General features: G+C 44.2%; 1 protein-coding gene across 2 annotated transcripts in view; it reads left to right on the forward strand.

Annotated features, from left to right (window-relative positions):
• Positions 1-21,422, forward strand: part of LOC144781052 (uncharacterized) — a 102,641-nt gene that overhangs the window by 64,791 nt on the left and 16,428 nt on the right. For both annotated transcript variants that reach the window (XM_078659678.1, XM_078659677.1), the window contains exon 3: positions 17,773-17,936. In XM_078659678.1, coding sequence (XP_078515804.1) covers positions 17,773-17,936 — 164 coding nt within the window. The remainder of the gene's footprint in view (positions 1-17,772; positions 17,937-21,422) is intronic.

Raw genomic sequence — 21,422 nt, forward strand, 5'->3', positions numbered from 1 at the left:
AAATAACATAACATAACATAACATAACATAACTCTGCAGCAAGACGGACTACAGGCTCCTAACTAAATGAGCACATATCCCCAGTCCTTAAATCTCTCAACTGGGTACCCTTTGAAGCACAATTCCAGCTAAAGATTGCAATCCTGGCGCACAAAGCCCTTCACTACAATACTCCCACGTATCTGCCGCAAAACTTGAATTATCCTGTGGGGAGAGGGCATCTAGAAGCGTCACTACTCTCCACCTGAACCCAATCATCCTTAGCAAAAAGAGAACTTGTCACCGAGCATTCTCTGGCGCTGCCCCTAAAATATAGAACTCTCTTCCTCCGGATGTACGCAGACTCTCCTCAACAGCGGCCTTCAAACGGGAAGCCAAAAGATTACTAATGAGCACATTCTTACCATAAGGGGCGGAGGCACTCATAAGGCGGTTGTTTCTTGGTTTCTATCTCCATGCCAAAGCTTCGTCTCCAGGTTCTACCAACCGGAAACCCTGGGGAATGCCCTATGGATCAACTGGTCAGGTAGATTTCTCTACGCCTTTCCTCCAGTTCGCCTGATCCCGGCAGTTCTGATCAACCTCTCTTGATCACGGGCCAAGATGATTCTCATTGCCCAGGAATGGCCACGTCAATGGTGGTTCACAGACCTCCTTCAACGATCTATCCGTGCCCATCTCAGGCTACCATGCAAAACACACTTCCTAACGAAGTTCGGAGGACAGATGGTACACCCCAACCTCTCTCCTCTTTGAATTTGGCTGCATAGCTCCTGAGTTAGTGCAGTATGGACACTTGAACTTAACTCAAAACTGCATGGACATTCTGAAGAAAGCTAAGCGGCATTCCACACGCCCCGTTTATGCTCACAAATGGAAGAGATTCTGTATTTGATGCTGAGCAAGGATTGATGACCCTACCTCTTGCCAGGAAGCTGTCATACTTCCATACTTGCTTTCTAGCACAATCTGGCCTCCAATTTTCTTCCATTAAGGTTCACTTGGCAGTTTTGACACTTACAGGAAATGCCCTTACCAAACTTCCTTTTTCAGGATTCCTGTTATTAAAGACTTCTTGGAGGGTTTGAAAAAAGTTTTTCCTCCCATTAGAAGTCCTTCTCCTCCTTGGGATCTTATGTGGTGCGATCTTAATGTGGTGCTCTCTCGTTTAATGCAAGAGCCCTTTGAACCTATTCATAAGGCTACTCTTCAGCATCTGTCCTAGAAGACGGCTTTCCTTGTGGCTATCACCTCTGCCCGCAGGGTTAGGGAAATTCAGGCACTTTGCTGTCAAGAACCGTTCACAGTTTTTCATGAATCTAAAGTGGTTTTAAGGACTCATCTGAAATTCCTCCCTAAGGTAATTTCGGATTTTTATGTAAACCAAAACTATTTCCTTGCCTACTTTCTTCCAGCATCCATCTTCTCCAGCTGAGAGATCGCTTCAGGCCCTGGATATAAAAAGGGTTTTGAAATTTTATCTGGACAAAACTAAGGATATAAGGAGAGTGGATCAGTTATTTGTAAATTATGGCTCTCTCCGTACAGGTCTGGCCACTTCTAAACAATCCATCTCCAGGTGGATTGTTTCTTGTATTTTGCTCTGTTATCAGAAAGCTAATAAATCCCTTGATGGTAACCCTAGGGCTCATTCTACCAGAGAGAAGGCATCTACTGCTGCTTTACTTCGTAATGTACCCATTTCAGAGATTTGTAAGGCTGCTACTTGGAGGTCAGTCCATATATTCACGAAACACTACTGCCTAGATTCTGATAACAGGCAGATGCTCAAGTAGGACAGGTGTCCCTACGGAACCTCTTTGCTTAAAACTGCAGTTTACCTCTCTGTCTCTTCCACCGCGTCTGCGTGTAGGGATGGGCTTGCTAGTCTATTCAAGTGCTTATGACTATACATGGAAATACACTGCAAGAGCAGGGATAGTTTCTTCCCTGTAACTCCAGTTCTCTTGCAGGGGTATTTCATTGATAGGTCATAAGCAATCCACCCTCCTCCCCAGTGGAATAGACAGACTTATCCATTGTTCAAAATATGCATTCACTCCTCATCGCCTTCAAAAAGAACTGAAGTAACTGCCACTGGCTGTGCATCATGGGATACTGGTAGTCTCTGGAGTTTCTTAAAGGCACAGCGTTTTAGTTTGAGACATAATGGCAGCCTATGGGGGCTGTCCCATTCTTTCATCTCTATCATAAAAAATGAGTTTGGGAAGGGAGCTTTTCTGTGTTATACACCATAAAAAATTACACAGAACCTAGTATACTTGCTTCTTTTTCACTTCAAGATGCAGTTGGGGCCTTTGTAGCCTATTTAGTTAGGCTGCATTATTGTCTTTTCTATCTCTTAAGTGTGTTTACAGGGCTTACTGAAGAAAGGCGAAAAATATCCACTTAAGAAGTTATATATAAAGAAGTGCTCCGGGGTCCCAGCACGGGGGCCGGACTATTCAGTGCTTATGACTTATCATGGAAATACCCCTGCAAGAGAACTTGAGTTACAGGTAAGAAGCTATTCCATCTCTTCTTTAGAAAAACAGAGGTCAGAGTCTACCCACACCAAAGGTACTGTGAATTCAAGGATCTACAAGCACGATGCAATTCCAGGAAGAGACAAACAATTTCTGCTAGAATTATGGTAGCGCCTTCAACCACCTCCACATTCACTTCAGGCTCCTGCTGATCGTACAACTCCAAAACATAGACATAAGAGGACTTCTTTCATATCATCCGACAGATCTTTATATTAGTGGAATTTTAGTTCATCTTACACTCCCACATCAATTACTGGCTTTGCTATTAGAACAAGGGTCTCTAACAGATAGCACAGGAGCTACTCCTAGCTTGGCAGTACCGTGGATGTAGCTCTCCGAAGTGCAGTGCAGCTGAGTAGGTATTTCTGACGGACTAGCCACATTGACTAGGGCAGCACTACACTTCTCAAGACCCAGAAATGTAAGGCATAATCGTACACCATAGTGCAGCTACAGAGCACACTCATAACTAACATTGCTCCCACATACGTTTGGCTGGCAGTCTGCAAGGGTCTAAAGAAAAAAAAATATGTATAACCTTCACATTCTGAACATCTGAACAATAGTACACTCACACAGGCCAGATATGGTCATCAAATAACTAATCCCGACAGATTTGGAATTACCACCTATATGGAAGACCCTTATTTGGAAAATCCGCAATCACAGACTAGAAATCAGGAAGCATAAATATTAAGAGGCCATGTTGGCGCATTGGCAGAGGAGGCCTGTGTGCCATATGCTTGACTGCATAGAAGCCCATTTTTAATTCCTGTAGAATGTCGCTCAAAGTTTACATGTCTATGTTGAGCAGTGTCCTGGCTGTGCAAGATCCCCATTAGATTCTAGCAAACAGTGTTTCTGCCATACTAGTCGCAGATTTTGTGTTACACCAATCTAAAGCAATAACAAGAATTAAATCAAGAAGATACAATTTATGTGTAAATGTTTTGCCAGGGGGCGTGGCCAAGATGGCGGCGTGAGCGGTCGGAAAGCTCTGAAGCTCCCGCCGACGGCCCCGTATAGCACTGGCTTTCGAGCCATTTCAGCATACGTCGCCCGCTACGCTTGGGGCTCCTCTGCTTAGGAACCCATGAGTTGCCTTCGGAGTCGGCTTTGGTCGCAGTGGAGGCGCGCAGGGCCCCCGAGCTGGGACGCCCGGCCGAGCTTCCTCGCAGCAGGGGAGCAGCTCGGCCGTGGCGGCCAGACATGGGGACCCGGTGAGGCGCGGCCTGCTGAGGCTGGTGGCATCTATGGACACCAGAGCTCCGAGGTTGGTGGCGGTCCTCCGAGGTTTCGGTTTGCCGGACTCCCGCGGCCGGAGCCTTGGGTGACGCCTGGAGGCCGCGCTGGAGCCGCCATCTTGAGGTTAGCCTGGCCCTGTGTCTGCGGGGGCCGGGCGGAGGGAGCGACCGATCACCTTCCTTGGCGAGCAGGGTGCAGAGGATGCGGTGCGCGTCGGCGGAGCAGCGGGATGTTGGCTGCGTGACTGAGGCCTCCTGGCAGGCTTAACCGGCCCCGGCGAACATTGGTGGTGCGCTTTTCCCGGGTGGCCTTTAGAGCAAGAGGGCCGCCGGAGATACAGGAGAGGAACATCGTGCCGCGAACCTGGGAGGTTGCTTGGGGCTGCAGAGGTGAGGAGCACCCGGTGGCTGGCGGCGACCGAGATACAACACTGGTAAGAGCTGGAGGTCGCCTGGGTGCGGAAATCACCGTTTTATTGAGGAGCTTGCTGTTGGGCCTGGGCCTGAGAGACAGTGCGGTGCAGCCCCCCTCCAGCAGGGGAGTGGTCACTAGGGAGCGAGTCATGGCGGCCGTGGCCCGGGGGACTGGGGCCTAGTGAGCCTTGACAGCAGCGGTTTGTGGTGGAGCTGGGGCACCGGCGCAGGCCGCCTTCTGGAGTGAGGGGCCATGCATCTGGAGCTGAGGACAGTTGGCCAGCGTGATTGGAGGTCCACCAGGGGTCCTGGAGCACGGCAAAACCGCTCTACCTCCTGCATCGCGGTGTTGGTGAGGTGAGCCTGTGGCGCCAGTGTGGGACTACGGCAGCTTCTGCCGTTGTGTGTGGGGGACTGGAGCAAGGACTTCTGCTGGCATTGAGGAGACCTACTGGGGAAGAACACTCCGGTCTTCGTCATTTTCTGAAGACGTGGTCCGGCTCTTCGCTGTGGCCCACACGTGGCGGCCCTGTCTGCGGCTGGCGGAGGCCCGGGGGTCCTGTTTGGGGCCGGTGGCGGCTGGGTTGGCCCTTTGCCTTGTTGGGCCTGTTGGAACGACGTGGTGCGGAGACTGTTCAGGTCTAGGGGACAAGGAGCTGCCTGGTGTGGGTGATGTCCACTACTAGAGGGCGCAGAGACAAAACAGTGAAGGATCTCTTTTCCAAGGTTCAAGCGAGTCAACAGCGTGACACCATGGCCTCTACCTCGACACGGGCCCCATCGGAGCTGGAGGATGGCTCGGAATCTATTACTAAAGCCTTTCTGGAGCGTCCTTATTCACGTCCTTGAGGGAGGACATCCACACCTTAAAGACAGAGTTTGCGGATGAAATCGGAGCAGTCCGCAAGGAAGTGGACGGGCTCGGCGAACGTGTAGCTGATCTGGAGAATAAGAGTGACGGGAAGGATACTGAACTCACAGCTTTGCAGCAAGAAATTCTCCGGCTACACGATCAGCAGGTTGACCTTCAGACCCACCTAGAAGATCTGGAGAACCGCTCTCGGCGACACAATGTTAGGATTAGGAATGTGACGTTGACCGAAAAGACGGAGGATCTGTTTTGCTTCGCGACGGAGCTCTTAAACCACATTTTGGGACGTCCACTAGAGACGGAATTGCACCTGGACAGGGCACATTGAGTTGGGCCCCCCCGAGCGGCCCCGGCACCTCCGCCAGATATCTTGGTTTGTGTACAGGACTTCCGCACCAAGGAAGAGGTTCTTCAGAAGGCCAGACAGATGCATCTAATAACATTTCAGGGCCAGTCACCGGCCTTGTTTCAGGATGTCTCGGATCTCACGTTACAGAAACGCAGACTTTTTAAGCCTGTTACGACCCACCTGCAACAACGGAATAGCTCCTATAGTTGGGACCACCCGTTTCGCCTGGTATTTAAATTGAACAATAAGCATTATCAGCTGCGATCTGTGTCGGAGGCCTGTCGCTTGCTAGGCATTGATCTGCCAGTCGACAAGAGTGAGGGGGCGAGCCAGGTTAGCGCTATGGATGACTCTAAACCTCAATGGCGAATGCAAGGCAGGCGGCGACGAATAAAGAAACCCCCGGTGGCGTAGATTATGGATGGCCAGCGTGCCGCAGTGGAGGCGGTCGTATCGGAGAAGAACACCTCCCCGAATGGCTGATTCCTGGGACTTTTTTAGGCCGACTATTTAGTTACTATGACGCCTGGGTCGTGGGCGGGAGGAGGACCTTCGGAAGTGTAATGGACTACCCCGCGTCATCTGTTTTCCAATCATCTGGAGGTGATGGACACTATGAGTATGCTTCTATTGTTTCGTTTTGGAGGGGTTGTCTGTTTGAGAATGTTTTTCTTCATTATTGGGGGATTTTTGGGAGGGGGTTTGTTTTGGGAGGGAATGTACGGTTCTCTGTCCACCGGGCGCCTAGGTCTACGATAGATACCCAAGCTTCCCCTTCATTCAGTTTCAGCAGGAATTTGGACTGCCAGAGACGGAGAGACTTAGATACTTGCAAGCACGACAGTGGGTGCTTAGCGAGCAGGTACGCCCTGTGGCGGATAGGCGCCTCACATTTTATGAGCACTGGTTAATCACGACCAAAACAGATAAAAAATTGATATCAGATCTTTATAAGATGCTACAGGGCAAACACATACACACCTATAGTGCTGGCAGGGCGCGTTGGGAGAGGGAACTAGGTAGGACACCTAACCACAAAGAATGGGAGGGAATATATTACAGGGCACGGCATTCTGCGTACCACATGGGGCTTACAGAAACACTCACTAAGATTGCGACCTATTGGTAAATACCCCCGAGCGTCTCCATGAAATGGCTCACACTAAAGATGCAATGTGCTGGCGAGGGTGCGGGCAGGTGGGCACACTGGTGCATTTGCTTTGGGATTGCACGAAGCTTCAGGATGATTGGAAGCAGATATTAGACTAGGTGGATACACACTTTGACACGGAGATCCCGCGTTTCCCATCATACGTCCTGTTGGGACTCCCGAACCCCATAACGTATCCGCTGCGCTCCCGCAGGGGTCGCCTGATAGCAATTGCGCTGGGCTCAGCGATGCAGAATATACTCGCACACTGGCGTTCCGCACACGTTTCCACATTTCATGGGTGGCTCCAACGCCTCCGGCTAGTGCTTGGTATGGGAAAACTCTTGCTGACGATGGCTGGGGAGGGAACCAAATACTCACAGCTATGGCAACCCTTCTTGTCCTTATTGACCTCGGCATTTATTGTGCCTTTCGGACACAGAGTAGCTGAAGCCCATACGGGGACAGTGTGGGTTTGGTTGAGAATAGGCGGTAGACATTGAACATGGGTGGTGGGTGGGCAGGGATAGGGTGGCGGTAGGGGGGGTTCTTTTCTGGTTATATGTTATTCTCCGTTTCCTTCCAATTGCAGGATTGAGCATATTAGCCTTTCGTTAGTTTAAATTTACACCGGTACTGATGGTCTCATTGGCTTTCTGATCCCTTGCTCTTATTGCGCCTATGTAGGTGTTGGCTGTATCAGTATTGTGTGATTATCTGTATGGCAATCCTTTAATAAAAATGATTTAATACTAAATGTTTTGCCAAATTAACATGGAGGGGAGGCATGATGATCCACTCGAGACTTCACTTCGCATGAGTCATGATACCCCCCCCCAAACTCAACAATAGTAATAAACGGTAAACATGTGTTATAGTTAGGAACACTTTATTTATTCTTTCTACACAAACAAAACCTAAACTACACAAAGATTACAAAATCTAAATTTATGGTTATAACTTAAATTTATAATTTATGCACCACCTTTAAATTACTATATCTTTCGGTATACTTTATATAAAAATTAAACTTAAACTACACAAAAATTATACATTGTAAACTCATACTTCTATCTTTAATTTATAACACAAAATCTCACTATCACGTAGCGTATGTAGCTACGAGCCGGCTTGCCTGTTTTTGTGCAGTCATATACATAGGAAATAAAATTAATTGGAGGGGGGAGGTCCAAAAAAGATGTGTTTTCCATTTTAGCTCCTATGGAAAATTTAGCTAATTGCTACAGCAAAAACCACTGACCATACTTACGCCACAATTGCCATAAATGCAGCACCTTATTTGATAACGTTTTCATGGTTCAATGTAAATCCATCCAGTAAATTTTGAGATTTTGGAGCTACAATAGGCTGCTGGGTGTTATTTTGTATACTGTCTGTTACATTCAGAAATCTGCTATTTTTTTCAATCACATTTCAGTTTTTTCAAGACTGTAATGGTCTGAAGAAGGGCTTGAATTCATTTTTGTCTTCCATTTTTTAATTTGTGAATTTGGAGTAATGTGTGCAAACATTTCAGGAGAGAAGTGCAGGCATGATGACTGGTTCTAAGCATGAAGTAGAGTTAGACATAAACACAGACGTTGCAAAATGGAATGATGAATTGTCAAAGTGTTTGCAGCGCTAAATTCACAAGCATGTTGATACATTCATTCATAAAACATGTGCCATTTGACAAATTTGTGAATTTCAGAATTTTTTTGAATTTCAGAACTTGTTAGCTTAAGGAAGTTTGTTGTTTTATTTTTAATTTTGTGTTAAAAAAGGAAGACCATCAAGGTGGTGGTTGAGCGCTGGCCCTGGTGGAATGCAAAGTCAGGTGGCTGCAATGCACAATGTCCTAAATCCCTGAAAAAACACTGCCAAAGCTAAGTTATGGTTCAGTGAACACAAAAACGAAAAAACTTAATTTTTTGTATTATAGTACTATATGCAACAAATAACGTAACTCACACATTCTGCCTTGTTCAGTACACACCATTGCCTAAGGCACATAAAAAAATGTCGGTAAAGAGCAGAACATAGCTAATGAGGGCATTAGTTGGAGAAGTTATGTTTAAATTCGGCTGCATACTGTTGAAATTCAAAAAGCAAGACCCAGAAAAAAGCATTACTTGGCACAGCTCTATTTACTTCAGGTTTCCCAGCCATGATCACAGTAGTGTTCCTTTGCAGACCCATAATTGACAAGAAAGAAAGGAGAGGAGTTGGCCTAACGGCTAGGGCGGTCAACCTCAAATCTGGGAAACCAGGTTCGAGTCTAGGTAAGGACGGGCAACATCCTGTGATTCTGGACAAATCACTTAATTTCCCCGTGCCTAACAAAAATGAATGTGTCCTCATGTAATGCAACGGGTGCTCATGTAAAGCGTACTGATACCCGATACCTTCGGGTCAAGTGTGCGCTAAATAAAACTCCGTCAAAAAACATTATCTCCAGTGAAACCACACTATGAGGCTTCTTTAGAAGTGGAAAAGCCTTGGGTAAGTGACTATGTTGCAGAACACGCTTTGGTTGTGGCTATTCATACTACTCAAATGGCACTAAAAATTGACTGAAAAATGTACCAGGGACTTTTTGCACTGTTACCTATCTATAGAATGAATTCACTGACTAATAATTTGGTCTCATGAATGCAAACTTTGAAATTAATTAGCCCATGAATTAGCCCACGTATTTATTGGATAAATGAAGGATCAAAGAGAATAATTATTTGAGTGCCTCGAAAATGGACTATGTACTCATAATTAGATTATTAATCTGCTATTGTCGATCTGGATGCTGGCTCCTCACCGATTTGATTAAATTACAATACAAACACTGATCTATCAGCAAACGGTCTTATAACTACAGCAAAATCAAAGTATGATTTGCTCCCCTATCTGTTTTTAGATTGGAATAGTAAATAAATTCTCAGCTATAAAAAGAAATAAAAGTGGGTATGTCGACATCAACCTGAGTTAATATTTAGCGGATTAACTTTTTTTTTCTTCATAACCTCTTTACGGTACTTTTTCCTGTGTGATTGGATCTTTGTGATGCTGTACGATGGACATCGGTCTTCACATTGCCTTTTTCCTTGAGGGTGGCAGGTTCTCCTCAAGGATGTTTCTGAAATTTTCTTTATTTATAATCCCATTTAGACTGACCAGACTCCCGGTCAGTGAAAAGCAACCCAATAACGCATTAGGCAAGATTATTTGCAGGATAATTCCAGAAGAAGAGGGAGCTCTTGGGGAAGACCTCCAATACAGCATCTCATCAGCTTCTGCATCTTTTAGTAATTTCAGGGCTCTCTTCGACTTAGAGGAATTAGACCGCCGATTTTGAGGTTTAGAAGTTTAATCCCTACATGTTACTATGTGGTTGCTTACTAAAGCCCCAATTCTTCTATTTGATCTCGAAATACTTCACTTAAAGAAAATATTAACTTGTCTTGACTGCTTATCTGACTCCGATGAATCCAGATGATGTATAGGAAGGAAGAAAGGGCGAAAGAGGCACCAATGAAACCATATTAGACAGCTGACTTTAGAGAACTGAACAGGGTTTTGCACCTGGCTGATTACGTGACATTCCACAAGCTATCTGCTAAGATTGTGCCAAGGATCATATCTAGTTCATATTACACATCTGCTGTAATTTATGTTCAGGGCCTAGGACATATGACGGCATGCATATGACATTTCAGTGTAATTGGAGATCTTTTTGAGTGGTGGATTCTCCCACAAGTGTTTAGGACAACAATGCCACCTTCTGCCATCCAGTAAAATACTGAAAATGTTACCCCATGAAGATAAAGCTATTCAGTTTGCGGACATTAGCCTCCTGTCCTTTGTGGTTACTGAGAACTATGTAGAAATGTGCTGAATCAAGTGAGTATGGGGAATAGTAGGAAGGCCCATGTAGACAGTTTTAGGACTCTGAATGCCTGCTTGAAGAAACTCAATCAAGTACTATAGATTAGGTTTGAAGATGAATACGCTTCTTTTTTCTGAATGAGTTAACACAAAATTCCAAGTGGCAACAGGGGACAGAAGGAGCATACCAAACATTTTGTCAGCTGTTAGGAGGCCATGTTACTAGTCCTTTCACTGGATCCGAGTTTATCTTTCTTTTCATGCTCATTAGGGAGCAACAACTCCAAACCATCAATTCAATCCTTGTGGCGTGGGTTTCTACTTGAAACACAGAGGATGTGTTCAATGTGTGAACAGACAGTTATGGCAGTATTCTGGGCTCTCAGTGGTAGCCAGCAGTTATTAAATCACGCCAGACATCACTGCAGGTGCTGTTTGATTGGAAGCTGAATGTAGGCACCTTGAGCAGGACGAAAATAGCAAAGTGACTAACTCTGTTGGGAGGGCTCAATGTAAAAGCTAAAGAGATCATGGGATGTGAACTAGAAATGCATGTGATCTCCTTCACAGGCCAACCCAATGTCAGTGACATCATGATGGTTAGAACATGTCAACTGACTTTCGACAATACCCCATGTAGTGAGAACCTATTTGTAGTATAGGGACACTGTTGGGACAGAATGGTAACTGTGCCCAACTTTTATTGCGGGATATGTTTACGTTTGACCTTTCTAGAACTTGAGAGTTTGTTGGTTTTCAAATCGCTTACCTCAAGACCCACACGCGTGTTCGGATTCTTGGAAGCTTGGAGCCTGGTGTCTTTATCTTCTGCTGAGCTCCTTTCCTTGTGCTGAGGTTCCATTGATTCCAGCAAATTCCACTCTGGAATTTTTCTTGGATCACTACTCTGCCTTCAGCCCTCAGTGTCCAGCAGCTACCTCATCGCCCCTTCGTGCCTCTGCTATCGGCGCTTGCTGTCCTTCAGCTGCATCTTATGTGGGACCCTTCAAAGGGCGTGCTCGCTCTGCTTCACTGAAAACGCATACTTCTGATCAAAGCGCATCGTTCTATACTTCCTTCTGTAACACAAATCCTGGTTCTACGCTGACTGTCCTGCTTGCTTCTTTTTGCCTGGAGGAGTGTACATTTTTACTACACATGTCTTTACAAACCATACATGTACAATGAAATTTTCGTGAAAAGGCATGCTTGGTAAAGCCTTATGCGTTGTAAAAATGTTAGTTGAAAATGCATGTGTAGTAATGACGCATGCGTTGTACTGACATCGAAGTAAAGGCATGCGTGGTAGTTGCACACGTCGTTCTGTCATACAACCGAGCATGATACTCCCTATCCTTTCTGTTCTGTTGCAAAAATGAAGTCTTGACAGGTTACATTATTTTTTTTATCCCCAATTTTGGTATTGGTATCTTACCTGTCCGCAGTATAGAGTATCTAGCTATGGGAATCTCTGACCACTTCTCGCTAATGAGGATCGGGTAAGATGATGAATGAGATGCAGCAATTCAACTTTTTGCGTTCAATGAGATAGAAACTGTTGCCTATGTACACATTTTTTACCCCACTATTAGAAATATTAAGGCTCAGTATAATTCAATGCCAATTCTGGCAGGCCTTTAAGACCTCTTTTGGGGATGTGCTATGGCAAAAATTAGATATTAGTTGTTAGTCACAGTCCCTACAAGCTGGGACCTGGAAGCAGAACTCCTGGTGAAGGGAAGGGAACAATCGGCCTCTCGATATCAACAGAGTTTGCAATGACTGAGACACCTGAGAAATAAATACAGAATCTTATGCCGAATGCTGCTAAAGACCAATGTGCATGATGCACAGAAAACAATAGGAAGTGGTAAATTAAGCGGGGAAATTTTTCTCCTGGCTAAGCTGAAGGGATGAGAAATCCATCTCAATAGGCAAGGCCAAAATTGCTAATGATGAGTGAATGTTGTCCAACCAGTAAATAGCACAGACCCTTTCATGCTACTACAAAGTAATCTATCAAACCCATTTTGATTCTAAAGGTTCCATTATGGAAGACTTCCTTGGCAATTATAGACTGCCTAGAGTATCATAGGAAAACAGAGTAAAACAGTATGAGGAAGTCAGAGAAGAACAATTGGGGACTGTCATTAACCATATGCAATCGGAAAAGATGTTGGGTACCATTGGTATGCCTGCAGAAGTTTTCAAAAGACATACAGTATTCAACGGTGTAAGATCCTGAAATTGTTCAAATACCAAGGGGGTGTTACAGGTGGATTTGCAACAATCCACCATACCCCTGATACAAGAAAGAGGAGAGGCGAATAGATAAGTTTTTTTGTATCACCCCCATATCCCTCTTCAGGGTGGAAGCCATGATTTAGTCCAACATCCTTGCTAAGACATTGCAAATGGGCCACCTAATCCCTTGCATTTCCCTTTAGTAAACCGGTTTGAATGCCTGTCGTCCACTGATTGGGTGGATTGACACGCACAGGGTCCCCTAGGGGGACATAGCACAAGGATCAGTCCAACCTCCTCTTGCAAGGTTGCTGCAACGGGGGACTTGAACATAGATAATACACCTTCTACAATTGGTAACAGCCTGGGGGTGTGCGAAAGTAGGGGTGTAGCCTCGCCTACTGTCCCTAACATAGACCTAGTACTCTGTCAATTCCTCACCTGGAATGTGGCGGGGCTGAACGCGAGGGCCTTAGACCCAATATGGCAAGGATTCATTAAACAACACCACATTTTAGGAATCCAAGAAACATGGGATACTACATCTAGTTTTTCTCTAGATGGTTTCCGCAGTTTTTCGACGCCGGCAGTACCTGGCACAAGAGGGAGAGCAAAGGGTGGTCTACTTACACTGTGCTCCCTGGAATTGGCTGGGGTTTTTAAAAAATTAGATTCCGCACCAACTAATACGCTAGCGGTCGAGTGGACCCTTTCTGATTCAAGGACTTTTTTGTTGATTAATTTTTATAATTCTAAGGAGTCCTCTATCGCGAATGAACACTTGATTTCTTTACTAAATTTTCTGTCAGTCTATAGGCTTGATTGCACCACTGTCCCAGAGTTGATAATCCTGGGAGATTTTAACATTCATCCCTGTGAGGGGGGTTGTTATACTGATAGTTATGGGGGCACACCGATTGAAGCCATCCCTCATTTTGAGCACACAATCGAGGGTGAGCATCTTGAGTCCTTTTCAGCCAATCTAAACCTGTATGAATTTGACCAAACCATTAATGAACCAAGAGCCCCAACTTTCATCGGGAGAGATGCTAACACTGTTATAGACTATATCTTTGTCTCAAATGGGGCCCTAGCAAGGGCACGCGAGTACAGGGTGGTCACTGCTATTTCTAGTGATCATTACCCTGTTCTCCTGACCTTGGACTTAGATTGCTTCCTGACTGGTAGATCAATTGGTGTGGTAGCTCCAAGGGATCTGAAGGCTATAGATCAGGGAAGGCGCCTAAAATGGGAAATGATCGTCCCTGAGCAATTCTTTCAGTCACTTGCCCAAGAGTCGGAGGCTAACATGGCAGTGTGCTTAGATCCAACCGCCCGGGGCTCTGCTGTCCTGGTTGCATATGAGGATATTTGTGCAAGGATCTCCAAAAATTTGGAGGGAAGTTCAGTCGGCCTAAGGAATACGAAGAACCATAAATGGTTCAATAATGATTGTTCCCAAAAACACAGGGCCCTGATGAAAGCCATAAAACAAAAACCCAGAGATAGGCTTTTAGTGGCCAATTTAAGGCGGGATTATAAAACTGCAGTTCTTAACCGTAAAACCCAAATCAAGGAGGAAGCTTGGGACAGTCTTTTATCTACGGATGTGTTGAGAGACAGTAAAAAGTTTTGGGCAATTGTAAATCAGCCTTTCTTCTCTGAAAACGGGAAATCGGATCTAGACTGTGTCATAGAGGATAACAGTTGGTTAACCCATTTTGGAAAAATCTATGAATCCGTAGCTCCCGTTTCACCTGCCACTGCCCATGATGTCCGTAATAGGGTTATGGATTTTAACATCGTGGAGGTGGAGAGGGCTATAAGAGATACAAGCAAACACAAGGCCCCGGGCCCTGATGGGGTCCCTGCAGATCTCTACATCCAATATCCACAATTTTGGTCAAAGATCCTGACCAATGTTTTTAATGCCATACCGGTAGCTGGCTTCCCATCTTCCTGGTCCACCTCCATAATTGTGCCTATATTCAAGAAAGGGAATAGGGGGGACCCAGCCTGCTACAGACCAATCTCCCTGCTGGACTCTGCCGTTAAGATCTTAGGCAGAGTCATTCTCCAACGAATGGGGGATTGGCTGGAGGAGAACGGGATCCTTTCAGACTTACAGTATGGTTTTAGAGCACATAGGGGGACGATGGACCAATGTCTAAACCTTCACCTCATTATTAGTAAATACACCGTGGTGAAGGGGGGACTTCTTTATTTGGGATTTATGGATTTGTCTTCCGCCTTTGATTTGGTCAATCGTTCTAAACTGTGGATTATTTTGCATAATTTGGGCTTGGACACCACCTTGGTTAACTTTTTGCATGACCTCCACCTAAATTTATTTGCGTCTGTTAGGGTTACGAGGGATGGAAGATGTACAGCCAAGTTTAGATCAGGGAGAGGGGTCAGACAAGGCTGTATCCTGGCCCCCCTCCTTTTTACCCTGTACATTAATTCCTTGGGGCAATCCTTGAACTCAGCGACCTTAGACATACCGCGTATGGGGGGGTCACCCATCCCGGTCCTCCTATACGCGGATGATGCTGTCCTTATTGCTCGGACTGGCACAGGCCTGCAAAGACTTTTGGACCATTTTGGCCTCTTCATGGAAGCCCTCGACCTAAAGATTAATACCACTAAATCCCACGTGATGGTCGTAGGCTCACGAAAGAAATACTTGAAGATCAAATCATTTAATTGTAATAATTCGCCAATTTCGAGGGTCCCTAGCTTTTGTTACCTCAGCGTCACCTTTGACGAGAGAGGATCATGGAAGGCACAAATGAAACTGAAGGAGAACGGAGTCGTCAGATCCATTACAGCACTCCTGAGCTTTTCTAAAAGATTGGGCTCGAGACCGATGGAAGCCATGACTAGAATCTATAGAGCGAAATGCGTGGCAATTGCATCTTATGGGGCAGACATATGGGGCTATGTTTCATCCCCAGGCATACAAATTGCTGAAAATAACTTTATACGGGCCTTGATGTCACTACCGAAATCTTCTCCCACATATTCAATTCACAACGAAATAGGTATGGGATATATTTCTGACCTCTTAAAAATGTCCCCAGTCTTATGCTGGATTAAAACCTGGACAAACGAGGAAATCAGTTTGAATCACCGCATCCTTAAAGATTGTATGTCTCTGGACAATGCTCACAACATTCCATGGCTGGCGTATGTTAGAGCGGCATGCGCTAGGCTTGGGCGTCCGGACATGTATTCTCTTCCACAAAATCTTAAAAAAGAGGATGTAAAATGGGTGAAACAGCACTTTCGTAATTTATTGGAATCTGAAAGGGAAACGGTGGAACTTGGTAAGCCTATGGTAAGATCACTTTGCCAACTTTCCACATCTACAGTTATGGAACCTTATTTAAAATATGTCACGAAGCCTTATCATCGCTTCCTGCTTATAAGGTTCAGGTTTAACTTGATCCACCTTGTCCTTGGCTCGTATTCAGAATGGGGTACCCCAGAAAACTTCCCCCCCTGCTCCTGCGATTGTTTTTCCACGCAGGACACTCTGCACCTAGTTATGTTCTGTGAGCACTACTTGGCACCCCGGAAAAAGTTTCTTGTACCCATCTTGAAAAACTTGAATTTTGTCCAGGTACGGCCAGCTCTACTACACCTTCAGATGTTGAACTCGGTGCAGGTTACATACGGGGTGGCCTGTTTCTTGGTAGCAGCCGCCAGACAAAAGAAATTAATAGCTGCCGCATTAACTAATCTCTAATTTTGACTTTTGTATAAACCTTGGTGAGGATTTCCTAAAATTTTTTTTTAATTCAGGTGTCCCCCACATCTATGTTGTTTTGTTTATCTTTTATTAAGGAGTAGCAATCAACTCTCTATATCTGTTTAAATGTATTTTTTATCCTGATTTTATGTAACATGTACTGCTTTTATGGTTTTAATCAACCGAATAAAGTCTTTTTGACTTGACTTGACTTGACTTGGGTACCATTGGTATGCCTGCAGAAGTTTTCAAAAGACATACAGTATTCAACGGTGTAAGATCCTGAAATTGTTCAAATACCAAGGGGGTGTTACAGGTGGATTTGCAACAATCCACCATACCCCTGATACAAGAAAGAGGAGAGGCGAATAGATAAGTTTTTTTGTATCACCCCCATATCCCTCTTCAGGGTGGAAGCCATGATTTAGTCCAACATCCTTGCTAAGACATTGCGGGCCTTCATCACATCCCTGGTGCATCCGTACCAATCCATGTTCATACCTCAGAACTCCACCAAGCTGAACCTGTGCTGATTATTTGATTGCATTGATCAAGCAGATGGAAATATAAATGTGTATAAGAATCTTCTGATAAATAAAGGACTTGCCCTTTGGATTGTATAGGATGTCCTTTATCTATAAGCCATCTTTTGGTTAAAAATGTCTTGTAAATAACCCTGGTATAGATGTTTAGGATAAATTAGCTTTGAAATGTGGTTTGAATATCTTTCCTTCTTCATGGCTATTCACGAAGAACAATCCTGATTTCTCTCCTTCACCGATTGATAGTAGATTCTCCTTTATGATTAAGAATCCTGTTTTCATTTCCTGCTAATCTCCAGTCTTTCGAGCTCAAGTAAATTCAAGAGTGTAAACCAGATTTAAATAAATAAACACATTTGAAGTACATTGCTTCTTTCAATTGTTAAGATTGACTAGTGAAACATTTATAACAATACATTTTCGATGTTTCCTTCTCAGTGCTGAAGTGCAAAGGTGAATTGGGCCACATAGCCCCTAAAGTTTGCATCAGTCAATGACTTGGCTTTTTAAATGGCGGTCTGGACAGAATTCGACAAGGGCAAAGCTCTGTCTTCTATTTTGTCAAGCACTCTTATTTACATTAGAAACAGGCTTATCCTGTGTTTTTGCAATTATTTTTGGAGTTCAAACTCAAAATTGTTAATTTTGAGAATAAAATGGGGATGGCTTTCATAAACCGGGCTCTGTGTCCTCTAATGATTCCATGACTATGTGATTAGAGTATGTGCAGAGAATTTGGTATTCATATTTACCCTTTTTTTACCAATTTGTTGTAGATTTCCACTTGCACTAGAGTTTGTTCAAAACACTTTCTTCCCTCTGATTTCATGCGGACTCTCACCGGAAAAAGAAATCTTAAGCCAGAGTGTGTGCCATCAGTCTTCCAGTGGTCTGAAGATGCACCATCACAGATACAGCCCACAAAGAAGAAAAATCTGGGGTATGGTCCCTTGCAATCACACACGTGTATACCATTGCTGTTTGTGGATTCAAATCATTGAAACTTTCGGTAGGACATTTAATTGAAATGTTGCTTAAAGCTCAGAAATTGTGCAAACATATACATAACGATAATATTACACCCTTTACTAATACTCGGAAATAACATTTAAGAATATCAATTTTTGGAAACCAGAAACATTAAGGGAAATAATCCCTGCCATGAGAGCATAATTTTACATATCTGCCATATCCTTGTCTTTTACACAGAAGGAACATTAAACCAAAGTTCCTCCTGTACATCCTCTTTAAGTCCGTTAACCCAGGCAGGATGTAAATTCTAGATTATGAAACAAACCCTTGCTTACACACGCACATTTTTCAAAGTGGCACGTTTTGTAACAGGAAATGGTATTGTTTACAATCACTGCAGGGTGCCACTTAGTTTTCTGTCTAAGTGGGCTACGATATACAGATTTTGACTCCAGAAAACCACCTTCTTCCACTTTTATGTTCCCTTCCCCAATGCTGATCCTTTATGGAAACTATCTACAAGCATTGCTCCTCTTTTTTGTGTTCCAAAAATATATCTTTTTGGTAGACACTTCTAGGTTAGTTGGCTATAATGCTCAGGCTTCACTCGCTTCATAAGCCTTTTAACGTTGTCTGACTGTCTTGGTCTCTTCATTTTGTCTAGTACAAACCCAGTTTTGCACCACTATGAAAATTCTTTATTTTCCTGAATGCTCACCCCTTTAAATAGTAGCATGTTCCCTGTCATCTTCTAGTCTGTCATGATCACAGCTTTAGGAATACAATTACTCACAAACATTTCACCTGTTGATGGACCCAGGACCGAGCTGGATTTAACCCCATCAATGTTCTAAGCACCGTGAGACACTGTTGCTTTGCTGTCCATAAGGAGTACATTTGTTTTATTGTCCACAGTGTCTACTCAATGGGTCATCCACTCCCCTGACTCATCAGCTTCACTCGCCCTAGTTTCCATGATGCTGAATTCCTCCTCCAGCTATATTTTCCTGTCAGTAGATCACGTTTTTCAGGTGTCCTCGATCCTCTCCAGCACTTCAACAGGTCTGTGTAGCCAAGGCGCAAAGGGAATTTAGTAAAATAACTTGTTATTGTCAAATCTCAGCCTCTTCAGTCATATGTATGTGGTAGCCTTGCATAGGACCACAATAAGTCAGATACAGCAGCACTTTCAACCATTCCACTGCCTTCTGTTCTTATCCCCACATATCATCTGCAGCCAGTGGCAAGCAGACTGCTTACAGAGGTAAGGGACTCTTCCTTTTAACAGACAGCATGCCTGACATATTGATAGTCATGAAAACATACATACATGTTTCCATAGGAAAGTACTGTAAGCTTGGCCAGAAAAGGGTTATGCAAGCTTTAAAATGTAAGAAACCTCCGAATTTGTGCCTCTGACTACTCTTTGGCTCCACCATTTTACACCCATCAAGCTTCTGTGATATTAGTGTTTTCTCTTTCTTTTGAGTGGAACTGTGTCTTGCATTTTTACGTGGTTTGCTCTACCTGTGAGGCACTTCTACCCGCCATCCTGGCCCCCCCTCAAACGTTAAAAAACAAAGAGCTTCTCAGGCTTCTGCTGACGTCCTGGGGAGATTTAAAACCTAACCAGATCCTCCAAACACAAGCTGGAAACCCATTCAATTCATGGGTTTCCAGCTCACTATATGTTCTACCTTGTGACATCGACTTCTTACGGGATGACAATGTGAACGGACTGATATTTTTGACAGACGGTTAAACAGTGTGTTTTGGAAGGTCTGAGTTATTCACCATGGGATTGTGTTCATAATTCATACGAGGTAAAACATGTCACAAAAATGCTCAGAACTGCAACATTTAAACATTTTTTTAAACATCCAAAATGCCCAATATAAATATAAAAAACACATGAGGTTTAAACATCACTGTACAACGGTTTATACAGAAAAAAAAAACAGGAAATTGTCTCAATATGTAACTAAGCAAAGGTATACCGTTCATAATTTTCTGCCCTGTTAGGAAGATCCCAAACACACTTTGCCTTTTCTTTTTTTTTTTGCTATCAGTCAATACCTTTGGATTTCTTCTTCCTTTTGATTCCATTATCACCTGGAAATGCAGCTATTTTGGGTGTTTTTTTACCACTTTCGTCTTTGTTAGGCATTCCTGCGCCTTTTGTCAAACGTCCAGCTTTTGGTGAGAAGCTTTCTAGGCAATGTGTGCGTGGTCTGCCTTTTTGACACTCATTCCATTAAGGACTGTGACAATTATAGGAAAGGGTCATCAAGGCAGGTTATGAACAGAAAAGGGGTTGACCTCAGGGCTAGAAAAGGTGAAAATGGACAAGGGGATTCTTATGTGACAACTTTATTTGCTTTGAATAAGAAAGGCTATTTCCACTTACCTCTCTTAACCCACTTCTGCCTCTTCAAGAGGTGAGAGGGAGCTTCTTGAGGTCACTAGCACTCCCAAACCAAGTAGATGTCAAGGCAGTCACGGTCGAGGCACTGAATATTGAGGACTACTTGAAGGCATCAGTTGACATCAAAACACTGAATGTTGTAGCTTTCCCATGCTTCAACATTGGGAGGTCCTGAATATTCTGGGTTGACGTGGAAGCATTTCTTGATGCCAAAAGATGTCTTAACCCCTTCCATGCTCATGACGAGCTCAGCTCGTCATGCAGTACACTGCTTGTGTGCTCATGACGAGCTGAGCTCGTCATGAACAATGGGAATCTAGGATGTGCAGCACAGCAGAGAAATATTTAAAGCATCCATGTGGTTAACAGGATCGCCATCTCTCAAGAATTCACCATCTTCAACCAGAGCAGGGTCACCTTCTTCTCTGAAGTGGAAGATAATTTTAACACTGCCACATTCTCCATACCCATCGAGGAACAGTGCGGATGGTTAACCTTGCATCTGAGGAAGACAAGAAACTGCAACACAACATCCTGTATGAACTGTTTTGCAGCAGGGAGCTCTACCTCCCCACCCATCACCTGAGGTCCTTGCCCAGGAATCGCCAGAGCAGTCTAATCCAGTATTGCCAGTAGACTCAAAAAGTTGTCATTACTGCTTGATCATGGAAGAGAATTCGACATGTGGACTCTGTCTTAAAATCATCATAGTGAGTCTTCTAGTCTGAGGAAGGTGAAGAGGCACAGTAGGGTGACACAATTCTGACTCAGATTCTGCCTCTAGCACCTCTACAGATTTGAGGGCTCTTTCATTTGGGGCTATGGTCTGCTCCTTCAAGCGGTACTTCCATTTGACAACAATGTTTCTTTCCACAAACTATCCAACAGGGCTGCGAGGAAGTTCAGTATTGAACTAGTAACACCAGAAGTACAGCTATTGTGTTTTAAATGCTGTTATAAGCTCACACTATAGTTCCTTTATTTTTAGGACCTTTGGAACTAGTTATGGAGGTATTTACCAATCCATAA

This window comes from Lissotriton helveticus, chromosome 9 (assembly GCF_964261635.1).
Source record: "Lissotriton helveticus chromosome 9, aLisHel1.1, whole genome shotgun sequence".
Lineage (NCBI taxonomy): Eukaryota > Metazoa > Chordata > Amphibia > Caudata > Salamandridae > Lissotriton > Lissotriton helveticus.